The sequence below is a fragment of the Diceros bicornis genome, chromosome 4 (assembly GCF_020826845.1).
Source record: "Diceros bicornis minor isolate mBicDic1 chromosome 4, mDicBic1.mat.cur, whole genome shotgun sequence".
Classification (NCBI taxonomy): domain Eukaryota; kingdom Metazoa; phylum Chordata; class Mammalia; order Perissodactyla; family Rhinocerotidae; genus Diceros; species Diceros bicornis.
The window spans coordinates 68,999,902-69,013,636 of NC_080743.1; the positions used below are offsets into that span (position 1 = coordinate 68,999,902).

The window sequence follows — 13,735 nt, forward strand, 5'->3', positions numbered from 1 at the left end:
GCTTTTAAATCAGAAGAGGTAAATTTGATCTATTCAATGGAAAGCATAAAAAGAGGGGGAAAAAAGGACAACAAAATATACAGTAAATGGAAAGAATGGAATAAGATTTTTATTTTAGCTCAGGCTGCTGTAACAAAATGTCATAGATTGGGTGGCTTTAATAACAGACATTTATTTCTAACAGTTCTAGAGAATGAGAAGTCCAAGATCAAGGTGCCAGTGGGTCCAGTGTCTGATGAGGCCCACTTCCTGAGGTGCAGACAGCCACCTTCTCACTGTGTCCTCACAAGGCCTTTCCTCAGTGCTTGTGCGTGGAGAGAGAGCTCTGGTGTCTCTTCCTCTTCTAAGGGCCCTAATCCATCATGAGGGCACTATCCTCATGGCTTCCTCTAAGCTAATTACCTCCCAAAGACCTCACCTCCAAATAGCATCACATTGGGGATCAGAGCTTCAACATATGATTTTAGTGGGGAGACACAAACATTTAGCCCATAACAATGGCAGAAATAAATTCCAATAATGCAAATTGTAATAAATGTAAGTGTATTGAACTCACCAGAGAATCATAAATTGGAAAAAAATTAGACAGCAATATTTTGTCTACGGAAGACAGAGTTAACATGAAAGATATGAAAAACTTGAAAACGAAGAGATGGAAAATTATATATTGGGAAAGTATGAATTAAAAGAAAGCCAGAATAGCAATTTTAATATGTTGTAAAATATAGTTAAAGGCAAAAAAAAATAACAAAAAGAAATTTCATAAAATAAAAGAAACAGATGACAAAATAATTATAAAAAGATATACACCTAAAAATATAACCTCAAAATAGTTAAAACACGACTGGTAGAACTATGAGGAGAAATCAATACACCAATTGTTGTAATTGGAAAGCTAAACTATTATATATTGGGTTAAAATGAGAGACTTATTTCTCTTGGACTGACAGATCAAATAGACGAAAAATAAGATCTACAAAAATATTTGTTTTACATGATCTGTAATCTTGAATACACCGAGAGGCAGTGAAGAGAATGAGCTTTAAAATGAATAGAAAAAACAATTCAAAGAAATGAAATATTCACAGAATGTTCACATATTATACCAAGTCAACAAGGAACCCTCAGAAATCAAGTCAAACTGTGAAATCTAACCTTAATGCTATATAGTTTGAAATCTATACTAAAATGAAAACTAAAATATATGTTTGAAACAATTATAAACTATTAGTCTTTGGATTGAAGAGGACATTTTTATAGCAATTAAAAATACTTTGACCTGAACAGCAGTAAACTCTACTCATGTTAAAATGTGTGGGATACATCTAAGGTAAAGTACTATGAGCCAAATTCATGGCTTTAAATATATCAGAAAACAATAAATATTGAAAACAAGCCAGATGAGCTCAAAAAATGAAAATAAAAATGAAATAGAGAATAACAAAAAAGAAAAATTAACAAAGCCAAAAGCTGGCTTTGAAAGGACTATTAAGATGGAGAAAAATGATTAATAAAGTGAGATGCAAATAAGATACAGAGTGGAGAAAGAGATGACTACAGTCACAGCAGAACTTTAAAAATAATAAAAAAAATTTTATGAACTATATGTGAATAATTGTGAAAACAGACAAAACGGATAAATTCCTGGAAAAACAAAGAATGCCCAAACTGGCAAAATAATTAAGTAAACTGCTGAGAATTAAAAACATTTAAATAGTAATAAAAGACTTCTTCCCCCTCTTTACCAGAGCCTCAAACTCAGTTTTACAAGAATACTAATAAACTTTCAGGGAACAGATAATCCTTACTTTATAAAGTTGTTGCAGAAAATAGAAAAAGGAGAAATACTGTTTAATTCACTTTATATGATTAGTATAATCATGGTTCAGTAAATTATAGTCCTGTTTAGTTTATGAATTTTAATGCAATTATCTTGAATAAAATATTAACTTACTGAATCCAACAATCTATTAAAAGTACTACAACATGGTCAAGTTAAGCAATGCAAGGATGGTCTAATATCAGCAAGTTTATCAATGCAATTTACCGCTATAGTGGAGTGAAGATAGAAGGAATGTGACTATCTCGATAGATGCAAAAACAAACCACTTAATAACTTTCAAAACATTTCTGATGAAAACTCTAAAATAGCCTTCTCAAAGACTACAGCAAACATTATGCTTAAATGGAGAAAAGTTCTAAACTTTCCATATAATCCTGGGAACCACACAAGAATGCCCGTGATTAAACCTGACTACTGTTTAATGTATACTGGAGGTCATAGCCAATCAAGTAAACACAGAAAATAAATAAGACGCATCAGTATTGAAAGGAAAGAGAACAAAATATTGTTTACAGCTCACAAAATCACTTACATAGAATTTGCAATTCAATTTACAAGAGAATCAACAGGTAAACCAGTAGATCTAATGAGAGTATAAACATGTTGCTACTACCATAGCCTGCTAGAAATGTAATAAAACATGGCATAATTTATAACCAAACATAAGAATTAATTTAACAGAATATACAAGACATCTATGGTGAAAATGCATGATTCCATTAAAGAACAAAAAAGATGACCTGAGTAAATAGATGTAATGTGTATGCATGGGAAAACATCACAGGCATGTCAAGTCTCCTCTAATTACTCCACAAATTCATTGCAATTTCATTCAAAATTCCAGCAAGATATTTTGAGCAACTTAACATATTTATTCTAAAATGTGTATGGAGGAATCAAGGTCCACAAATAGCTAAATCAGACTTGAAAAATAAGAGATGCTAAATCAGCCTTATCCTACCAGACAATAAGACATTACAAAGCCAGGGTATTAGAACCATTGTGATACATTATAAAGGAAGAACCATAAATCAGAGGGGGTAAAATGAATTATTAAGCAGGTTGAAATGGGAAAATTAATATATATGGAGCAATACAAAGTTGGATTCTTACCATATACACAGATCATATGTTCTAACCATATACTCAGATTTATCATTTATTCAACAAATATTTGTTGAGCATCTAGTATGTGTGAAGGACTTTTCTAGACACTGGGGATATGTCAGCGAAAAAGGCAAAAGTCCTTGCCATCATTAAAACTCTAACTGTAGAGGGTAAAAGTATAAAGTTAGTAGAAGAAAATGTAAGATGATTTTTTTCGTGATCTTGGAGTAGGGAAGGGCTTATAAAATAAGAATCAAAAAAGCACTTGATGGGTTTGATTACAACATAATTAAATGAGTATACTTTACGGCCCACGCATATAGCCCAGAGGAACTCTCACACTTCCATAAAGAGACTTGCACAAGGTTGCCCATCATGGTGTTGTTCCTGGTAGCAGTTTTGGAACCAACTTAGCTGTCTATCCCTAGAGGAATGGATAAGCAAAATGTGGTGGATGAACACTATGGAATACCATCCATCAGACAGAGGCACTGAATTAGATGTACACTCAACAATATAGAACAGAACCCAACATGACATTGAGTGAAAAAAGTAACAACAGAACTGGAGCAATAGCACCACATCATGTATGTAAATGTAAAAGATATATATTCACAACCAAGACTGTATATTCTATAAGGGCGCATACATACCAAGTGCATATATCAAATGGTATAGAACTGGTTCCATTGGAATTCCATTGAATTAGGGATGAAGGGGAGAAAAATGAAATAAAACGAAAAGAAAAGTCCCGTGTGGATTTATGGTGATAGTGAGTTAAGAACTAAGGAATGTAATTAACTCCACTCTCCATGCCTAAGTCAAAAAGAGAAAGAGAAAGAGATTTTTCTCACTGTTAAGAGATGAGAATAGAATCCAGTGATCCTTGAATTGGAAGGTATCTTAGCAGTCAGGCAGTCTAATTTCTTCTTGGGACAGGAATCATTTCTCCCACATTCTTGGAAAGTATCACCCTCCACTTGAACTACAAGAGGGCAGACTGTTAGAGCGTAGGATAGCTCTAGCGGGTTCAGAATTCTTCTTGTATTGGGCTAAAACTGCCCTCCTATAAACACCAACCATTGGTCTGAGTTCTACTGTCTGGCATTGCACCTGGTGAGTCTTCACCCTCTTTCACAGAACAGCATTTCAAACACTTGGAATAGCTGTTGTAATTGATTGTCTTCCCTCTTCCAGGCCCATATACCCAGATCTTTCAGCTGTTCTTCACATGACCGGTTCAAAGTCTTCCAAAAAATTTCAGGGATTTATAGCTTGACCTCAACATCAGCTATTAAATATGGCTGGCTTATTTGAGAAATGTACTGAAATCCCACTGGGGACCAAGCATCATGCAAGGTGCTATGCATGGGTGCTCAGAAAAAAGGAAATGACTTCTGTGAGAGTTATAATTGAAAGATCTTGAACTAATAGTCTGGTTCTATGGATTTTGAAATGTATAAATCTCTGCCATCCACAATGAGTGACCATATTTTATATATTGATTTATCAGCCTTTTATTCAAGAAATATTCACTGAATATATGTTCTGTGCCAAGGACTGCAGTAGGCTCTGGAAACTGGAACATGCTTTTTTGTACCATAGAGAATCAAAGACCTAGGACCAAACCCTGGGGAGCAGGCCTGCTTCTGGAGTCCTTTGCTGAAGCAGCAAACAGGATTTGGCTCCCCCAGCTCTCTGAATATGGCTGCATTTCATTACTTCTCTACTTGGTAGTAGCTATGTAATTCTGTGACCCATGACTTCAGGATGGCGCACACTTTGGGATTCCAGCCACAATGTCTGTTCATGTTGTCTGGAAGTCTAGAGTTCCTCTCTTTAATAAATTTGAAAGATAAGGCCAGTGAGGTGAAATGAATCACTATAGTTTGAAGATGGGTAAGAGAATGGGCATTGAATTTTGTACATTCCACACTAAACACATCTTTATTAAAATTCTGAGCTAGCTGAAAAATTCAAAGGGCCTTAGAACCAATTCAACAAACCCTTCAGGAGTCTGCTTCCAGTCAGTAACTTCTATGAACTGGACATAGCTCTGTATAGCACACGTTTCTACACCCTGTGGAGGATACAAGGGAGACTCAACCATACTTTGGTAGCACTTAAAACCTAGTTGGTAACAAGAAGCACACATAGGAGAATATCTTTAAAATCTCCACATATATCACTGTACAGAACCACATCCATGCTGCTGAAGTGGTTGGTGCACAAATGACATTAGGCAAAATCAAGGACAAGGTGTGTTCAGAGAAATGTTGGGCAGGAAAATCAAGATTAGAAAGAAGGAGAAAGAGCTGGAAGGTGAGTATCCCAGGCTGGAGGGAGAAGGGCACACGAGTGGGTCAGGGCCCCCACCTTTACCAAGACCAGTATAGACAGGTGCAGAGAATGTATTGGCTGTTTTGGGAGGCTCGGACCCTGATCCCTTGCTGATGCTGTATACATCTCCATCACTCCAGGACTCCTCAACTCCACCAGACACAACCAGGCTTAGCAGAGAGGCTGGGGCTGTGTGTATCACACTCAGCCACTTGTTTTATAGATGAAGAAATGGAGACCTAGAGAGAGAAAGAGGTTTGTCCAAAGATGGCCACAGGACTGGAACACAGGCTCCTAAGTCATGGCTAAGTGTGATCTCTTCTGTATGAAGCTGTCCCTCTGACTGCCTGGTCAGAAGGAGGATGTCAACCATGATGTAGAGGTAGTACCTTTAACAAGTCAAGGAAATAAGTTCAGGCTGTCCTATCCCAAGAAAGAAGAGTGAGAGGGGAAAAGACGTTTCGAAGCTCCTCGTGATGTATGCATAGGAGGCAGGGACATGGGGAGTGATTTCTCTGAGGCTGGTGGACAGAACATCTTCACTCTCCCAGACCAGGAGAGTCTGGATTGTCCCCTGAAGGTCAGCCTTCCAGACCTACACTTGCAGGAGAAGCAGGGTCGCCAGTGAGAGCTGTCACCCGTCCCTAATTGCTTTGTCCAGAATTCTTATCTTCAAGGCAAGACATCCACATAGTCACTGTTCCCTGGGGGAAAAAAAGAAGACCAGCCATGAGGCTCAACACCCAGGAGTCACCTCCACCAACCATACCCAAAGGAAAGAAGACCTCTCCCCAGCCACAGGGTGATCTTGATGCCACCTCAAAGTGACATTTTCAAGGACATTACCATAGGGAGCTCCCCTGGCAAAATAGGGCGGGGTCTTTTAATAAGTCAAGCATCAGAGTTTCCAGCAACAGATGCCTCCATTCGCCAGCAGAAAACCTGTACCTCCCTCAGAGTGAGAACATCTGAAACTTGTTCTACAGAGGCCAAGGGAAGAGGAGGACGACAATGAGGCTGATAGGATGTTTCCCCTGTGGTAGTTGAGGATTTGAGCGCTTACTCCGCCAGGGCTGACCAAGCATAGACAATTGGTGGGGTGAGGCTTTCTCCCAGTTCTTGGGAAAGAGCTGTAAAGGGTTCTCCTCTTGGCATTTGTGATTATTTTATCAATGCAACCAGGGTGCAAATACTACCACCACCCTAAGCACCCTCAGCAACTCATCTGGGTTTGCCTAAGGGCTGCAGCCCAGGAACATTCCTGGGTTTCTAGCTCTGCCCCCTTTAATACTTTTGTTTTCTATAAGTTTTGGTGGAAAATGGCCATGGGACTACATCTGTAGCTGAGCCTATAGGAAATGACTTTGTGTGTACATGGGTGCACACTCCCCCGCATGGGGGGTGGGGGACAGAGAAACAATGGTAGAGGAGGAGTTTTTATTTTAGTCATTAAAAAGCTATTCTTAGTCTGTTGGGGAGGTGAGAAGCTGGCTGTGGCAGCCTAAAGGGCGACTTCGTTGTAGACAGGGTAGAATGTGTGTGGGGTGACTGCAGGCTCCCCAGAACTCTCTGTCCTCTGCCTTTCTCCCTAGCTAGCACATCTGCTCCCATCACCATCACCTGCCCACTGATAACTGAAATCCCTTTAACTGGGAGTATAACCATACATCCCATAGAGTTAGATCGTAAATGTCTCAGAAAGTCTGAGTTAAATTCAAACTAGGCTGTAACTGACAGATACTAGATTATTTTCTGAGAGCAGATTCAAGGGCTGTGGGTAAGCAAGAGCAGCTGCTCGTGATATGATTTGAGAGGCCTCAGCATGGATTCTCTGCACTTAAATTTACTGACTGTCTCTCATTTTCCACCATGGCTTAATACCTTTAGGGATATATCTGAAATAATTTGTCCCCTAACACTATATAAATGAATGCTTAGCAAATGTTGAGCAAAATGTAACAGGATAAGCCTTGGGTTAGGGGTTGAAGCGATTTTCTCATTTGAAAATTATGCCTATTTGTCCATCTATACCCAAACCTGTGTGGTTTGCACAAGGTCACAGGATGAGTTTGAAGTCAGCTCTTCCAGAGGGCTCAGGAACCACTCTTGTTCCACTGCTATCTACACACAGAGAGCTCTGTATGTTGGCCACCTTCAGGGGCTCAAAGATACCACTTCCCAACAAGGTGGAAAGTGCTCTCAGTAGGTGAAGCCTTTTAGAGATGACATAATAGAAAAGGGCATTTATCTGTATTGATTCTACAAAGTAGGCCAGCGGTGGAAATGGGACTAAGGTTCCTTTCTGATCCCCGGGTAAGAGTTTTTACCATAATTATCTTCCAACTTTATCTTTGATCTTCTCCATCTCAGGCAGGGGCTGGTTCTCTTTATTGGCTTTGAAAGGTGAACCACTAGCCCTTGATTTGGTTTTTCAAATTTGGAGATCAATTCCTTTAGGTTTGGAAAGATCTGTTTTCGAGCACCTTCCACAGTCTGCAAAATACAAGAAGGAGATCACTCGTCATGGTGCAGTTATGTGTGAAAAGTGACACTTCTCAAAACAGTGGTTTTCTGGGTGGCCTCTGAGCTAGCAAACTGAAAACAAGTGCCTGGCAGTTCATGCTTAAGATCTCACACCAATTGCACTACACAGAAACCCTTGTTTTTAAGACAACCTCTGACTTGAGAGCTACTCTGAGTAAAGAGGATTAACAATCAAGGAACCATCTCAGTCTGCAGTATTGAGTGAGCCCCCATCCTTGAAATGCCCCTCCGTGTCTGAGTAATAACTGATTTGGAGGGCTCTCTGTTTTGTCCAGATAAGAGACAAAAAAGCGTATTAAGGAATTATCCAGAATTTCCCAAAGTCTGCACAACAAAGAAATAAATATTTTAAAATAAGTTGCTTTTTAGAACACATTTTATTTTGAAATAATTTCAGACTTGAAAAGTTACAAAAATATTTTTTAAAATTGCCATCTATATGCTTTACCCACACCCCAAATGTTATTTTATTATATTTGCTTTTTATTCTCCCCTTCTAAATATATATAAATGTCTATGTGCATATATATACATATCTGTGTGCATATATATATATACATAAAATATTCTTTTCAAAAAAACCCTTTTAACCCTAAACACTTCAGTATTTCGTAAAAAGCAAGGACATTACATATCCACACTATAATGATTAAAATAAGGAAACTGATCTTGATGCAGTACTATATTTACTAATCTATAGACCTTATTCAAATTTTGTCAATTGCCTCAATAATGTCCTTTTATAGCAAAAGACAAATTTTATATCTATCTCTCTGGGGATCATGGTATATTCTGATCTCTTTCAGATATTCACAATGAACATTTATATTTAAGATTCTGAGAAATCTTGCAGTAAAAAATCTATTTGACCTTGTGTGCAAATATTTCAGAAAGATTTCAGGATTCTCTGTCAGTTATTAAAGAGTCAATCACATTTATTATACTCTACTCCCTAAGCCAGAGAAGTAAATTAAAAAGAAGCAAAAAAGTTTTTCTGATTAGCTCTCAGTAAACCAGAAAAATTAAAGAAATCTCTAAGACTGCCAGTTGACTGCTGCTTCCCTTTATATTTTCATACAACTATGGAGCCCACTTGACTTCCTAGACTTTCAGACCTCTCCCCACCTGCTACCCCCATCCTGGTCAATGTTTAGTTTTCTAATTCAGCAGTGGTCCTACATGGAAGCCAGGTTGGTGCATTTGACCAATGGAGGAACCAGGGTTGTGTACCTCTACACTTTTGAATAACAGCTTTGGTTATTCAAAAATGGGACCAAACTCTAGTGCCTTCCTATGTCTCTCAGAGAAAGACAAGGTTAACTATTGATCTGACTCTAACTCTGCACGGTGCTTCCCTTTTTAGAATGCCTCCACACGGCCACGTCTCAGATTCAAGATATCATCTCAGGTTCTGCCCTCTCCACTTTTTGTCATTGTTGTTGTTACAGGAGTTCTTGTTATGTTCTTACCTGTATATTGTAATACCCATATGTCTCTTTGAAGATTCGGTATGTGTAGACGAAATTTTTAAACCTGTGGAAAGATGACTGTGTGAAATCATATTGTTCTTATATGCAAATCCAGGTAACATCTACCATTATATACCATTATATTTTGTCAGTCTTGGATCCCAAAAAGAAACTGATCATTTTCATGCCTTCTCATCAGTGATAATGTGAAAGAGACAGAGGTTTTGAAATGAGGACCCCTGTTCTAACGGTGGAAGTCTGGGCTGTAGCAAAGAGGATAAGGAGAGAGAATTTACAATTTCCATGGTCTTGGTATTTCTCTCTAGTTTTTTCACTGAGCTCTAAGTTGATACAATAAACAAAACACCATTGAGCCATTCCGATATTGTTTATTAAATGGTGTCATTGACCTCATTAGAGCTAGTTAGTGTAACTAAAATAGAGAATGTTGGGAATTTTATCTAAGGAAGCGATTGTGCTCTTGTTCCTCATTGGAACAGGAACCATTGGCTAAGTAATCTAACCAGAATTTAGATAACAGATCCAATCTAGCAATTTCCAAAGCAAGAAATAGCATACCTTACCATTTTTCTTCAATTTCAATGTGTCATCAATTGTAAGATACAGTATCAATTTAATAATAGCTTTTCCAGGAGAAAAATGCATGTATTAACATAGGCTATATGATTGCTATCAACTGTTAAACAAGTTCTGATTCCACAGAAATATTAAAATGTAAAAAATGAGAATCAAAGACATTGACATGAGGTTCAAATTATCTGATTGATCTCCCCCTACTTGCACCCATGCCAAAGAATCAAATGACTAATCTTTTGACTGAATTGGGAAGTCAGATAGCTACGTATAGTGTTAAGGTACAGGAGACTTCATCGCTGAGTTAGCAATTGACTTCAAATCCTAATTTTTTTGTGGAGTTTCTTGAGGCCAGAATAAGCCAGTGGATATCCCCAAATCATGTGGAAAGCAACAAAATGTTTTACATGAGTCCTTGTCCACATGTGACAAAGTATCCTGCAGTCTGGGAAGAAGCCTCAAAAATGTCTTTTCACAGAAATATTGTTCAAGTCAGGATCAAAACAAGGTCCATACATTCCATTTGGTTGATCACATAGTATTTTTTTTGTGTGTGTGCGTGAGCAAGATTAGCCCTGAGCTAACATCTATTGCCAATCCTCGTCTTTTTGCTGAGGAAGATTGGCCCTAGGCTAACATCCATGCCCATCTTCCTCTACTTTATATGGGACGCAACCACAGCATGGCTTGACAAGTGGTGCATCAGTGTGCGCCTGGGATCTGAACCAGTGAACCCCAGGCCACTGCAGCAGAGTGCGTGCACTTAACGGCTGGGCCACCGGGCTGGCCCCTGATCACATAGTTTTTTGAAAGCCAACTATCATATAGCCTATGTTAAATTCTTCAATAAATGACTTTATTTTTAATTATATTGTTGTATTATCAGCCTGAGAAAATCTTCACTAAAGGAGAATGAAAGAATAAAACAAAAGGAGGTTCTATGTTAATTAGTCCAAAAGCCAAATATGTCAAATTATAAACAGACATTGCTAAAATATGGTCTTATTCTTTGCAAAGTATTTTTAATGAAATAACAAGCCACATTGCCACAATGCTTTACAAGAACTTGTGATACCTATATGCATTTATTTGGGAATATTTACCAAAAAACAGTATAAGAGATTACAGAGCAGTGAGATTAGTATCCATTCTATATGACTATGGGATTATTTGGTAAACGTAAAAATTTATTTTTAATGCTCCCTGTTCTAATTATTATTTTATAAATGCCATTTACAAAACTTTTAAGAGAAACATGACTTTTCAGCATGCATTTACACTAAAGAGAGGTAAAAAGACCAAGCTTCCCCTAGGCGCTATTGACCGCATCGCCAGTGGGGATAGGGTGCACCCTCCTTACTCCCCAACACTTGCAGTCTTGCTTCCACTTTCTCTGCCTTGAATCCACTGGAGTAATCTCTTCATGCCCTTTATCCCTATTTGTCAGTCACTTACAAGCACCCCAGTATCGCAGGTCATCTTTTTCTCCTGTTTTCTAATCCTACAACGCTCTGTATAGCCTCTGTTGTGTCCCTTTCTCTCCAACTCCTGAAATCTTTCCACTGTGCTCTCTGGAACTCAAGGTCCACCATTATCAAAGTCCCCTATATCTTTAACTTGTTCTCTAATCATCCCTGTCATTTTATTGCTCTAAAAGAAACCCAGCTCTGGCCCGCAGACACCGCTTCCCCTGCACCCTCTAAAAGGCTGCTGCTTTTTCCCACGGCCCTTTTGACTACAGGGTCTAGCAGTGAGGCCAGTATTCGCCTTGCTCTATGGTTCTTCACTGTCGTTTCCCTTCTTCCTCCAAATCCTCAGCTTTGAGTTTCACATCATTAGATTACATCACCTACTCCCTCTCATTACTGCTGACATCTCCTGATCCCTGGGTTATTGCCACTCCTTTCTCCAGATTTTAGCTCCCAGTTCACTGTCACTATCTTCAATACTATTCCTGCCTAAATCTTCAGCAATTTCAATTCACACGTAGATTAGCCTTCAACATTCCAATCTCTCAGTTCCTTGAATTCCTCTCCTCCAGTGTTCTTGTCCTCCACCTATATCAGCCACTCACTCCCGTGTGGACGACTAGGACTGGCTACATAATTTGTGGGGCCCAGGGAAAAATGAAGATGTAAAGCCCCTTGTTAAAAAATTATTAGGAATTTCAAGGCCGTGACAGCAAAGTGTTAAACCAAGTGCAGGGCATAGGTTGAAGATAGCCCTCCTTGTAACTTTGACCTTGTAATTGCTAGTAACTGCAATACTTTCATAATGTGAATTTCATGCATCCCACTTTGTTTTCCTGACTTCTCGTCTTTCCAGATCCTTCCTCTAGTATGCTGACCCCAACAATCCCTTGATATCATAGACCCTCCAAACCTTTGATCCTACCACTTTTCACTGTTTCTCACATGTTTTCACTCCCTTATTTACCCAGCCTAAATTGCTTGTCCACCATTATAATCATTCCCTTATATACTCCTTTACCATCTTTCACTTTATTTACTCAAATATTTAGCAAAACCAAAACCCTGATTAAGCCCAACTCTCTACAGCTGTATGTGGCTGGGGAGAAACATACAACTTTGTTGCCTGGCCTCACTTTAGATTTGACCACAAACCTCAAGTGGGCTCTTGCCCTTTAGGCACTAATTTACCTTCACATTCTCAACAATGATTCTACACCATCTCCTTTCTTCTTAAACCCTCAAGGCCTCACTCTTAACTCATGATTTCACTGAGAAGATTAAAGCAATCAGAAGAGAATTTCCAGATTCCCATCACCACAGCTATTTGCATCTGCGTTTGTATACTCTGCCTTTACTAACATAGATGAACTTCGCATGTGGCTCTCTAAAGCTAATCCCTCCTATTTCCACTGGATGCCATCTGCTTTCATCTATTCAAGGACAGAGTTCTAGCAACTTTTTCCTCTTTCTCTGACATCATTAATTATTATTCTTTACACAACAGCTGGAGTGGTCCTTTTAAAAATGTGAGTCAGAGTGAGGTCTAAGATGGTAGCGTAGGAAGATCTTGAACTCATCTCCTCCATAGACACACTGAATCTACAGCTACATATGGCTCATTTCCCTCTAAAGAAGATCTGAAAACTACATGAACTGCTTCTCCAAAACAAGGGCTAGAAGGACCATGTTGAGACAGGTAGAAGAGGCAGAGACATAGTAAAGGTAGTAGATTAATCACTTATAAAGCTACTATGAAGGTTAAAGGACAAACGTAGTAAAATTAATTAAAACTATAATAATTAGTTAAGGATACATACAATAAAAAGATGTAAAATGTGACATCAAAACCAAAATGTGTGTGTGGGGTAAAAATGTAGAGTTTTGGAATGTGTTTAAATTTAAGTTGCTATCAACTTAAAATAGACTGCTATATATGTAGGATAATATATGTTAACCTCATGGTAACCACAAAGTAAAAGCTTATAGTAAATACACAAAAGAAAATGAGACAGGAATCTAAACATAACATTAAAGAAAATAATCAAAACACAAGGGAAGAGATAAAAAGAAGAAGAAAGGAAGTGAGAGGAACTACGAAAACAGCCAGAAAACAAATAACAAAATGGCAATTAGTACATACCTATCAATAATTACTTGAAATGTAAGTGGACTAAATTCTCCAATCAAAAGACATAGAGTATTTGTGTAACTGCTAGTCACATATTGCCAATCATTAACCTATACCATAACCAGGCTATTGTACAAAGGCCACAAAGACGTGTTTTAACATGTATCAGCAGGTTCTCAAATCTGATATGAAACTTTGCTGACATTGGAATGAGTTATTTCTCAGGAACCAAAAGGGT

The 13,735-nt window shown here is 38.3% G+C and overlaps 1 protein-coding gene across 1 annotated transcript in view; it reads right to left on the minus strand.

The window, feature by feature from the left end:
• Nucleotides 1-2,603: 2,603 nt before the first annotated feature.
• The window catches only part of SH2D1B (SH2 domain containing 1B), a 30,557-nt gene continuing 19,425 nt past the window's right edge, over nucleotides 2,604-13,735 (minus strand). The window contains exons 2-4 of the mRNA XM_058539696.1: nucleotides 9,304-9,367; nucleotides 7,618-7,783; nucleotides 2,604-5,994 (exon numbers count right to left, since the gene is read on the minus strand). Coding sequence (XP_058395679.1) covers nucleotides 5,963-5,994; nucleotides 7,618-7,783; nucleotides 9,304-9,367 — 262 coding nt within the window. The 3' untranslated portion in view covers nucleotides 2,604-5,962. The remainder of the gene's footprint in view (nucleotides 5,995-7,617; nucleotides 7,784-9,303; nucleotides 9,368-13,735) is intronic.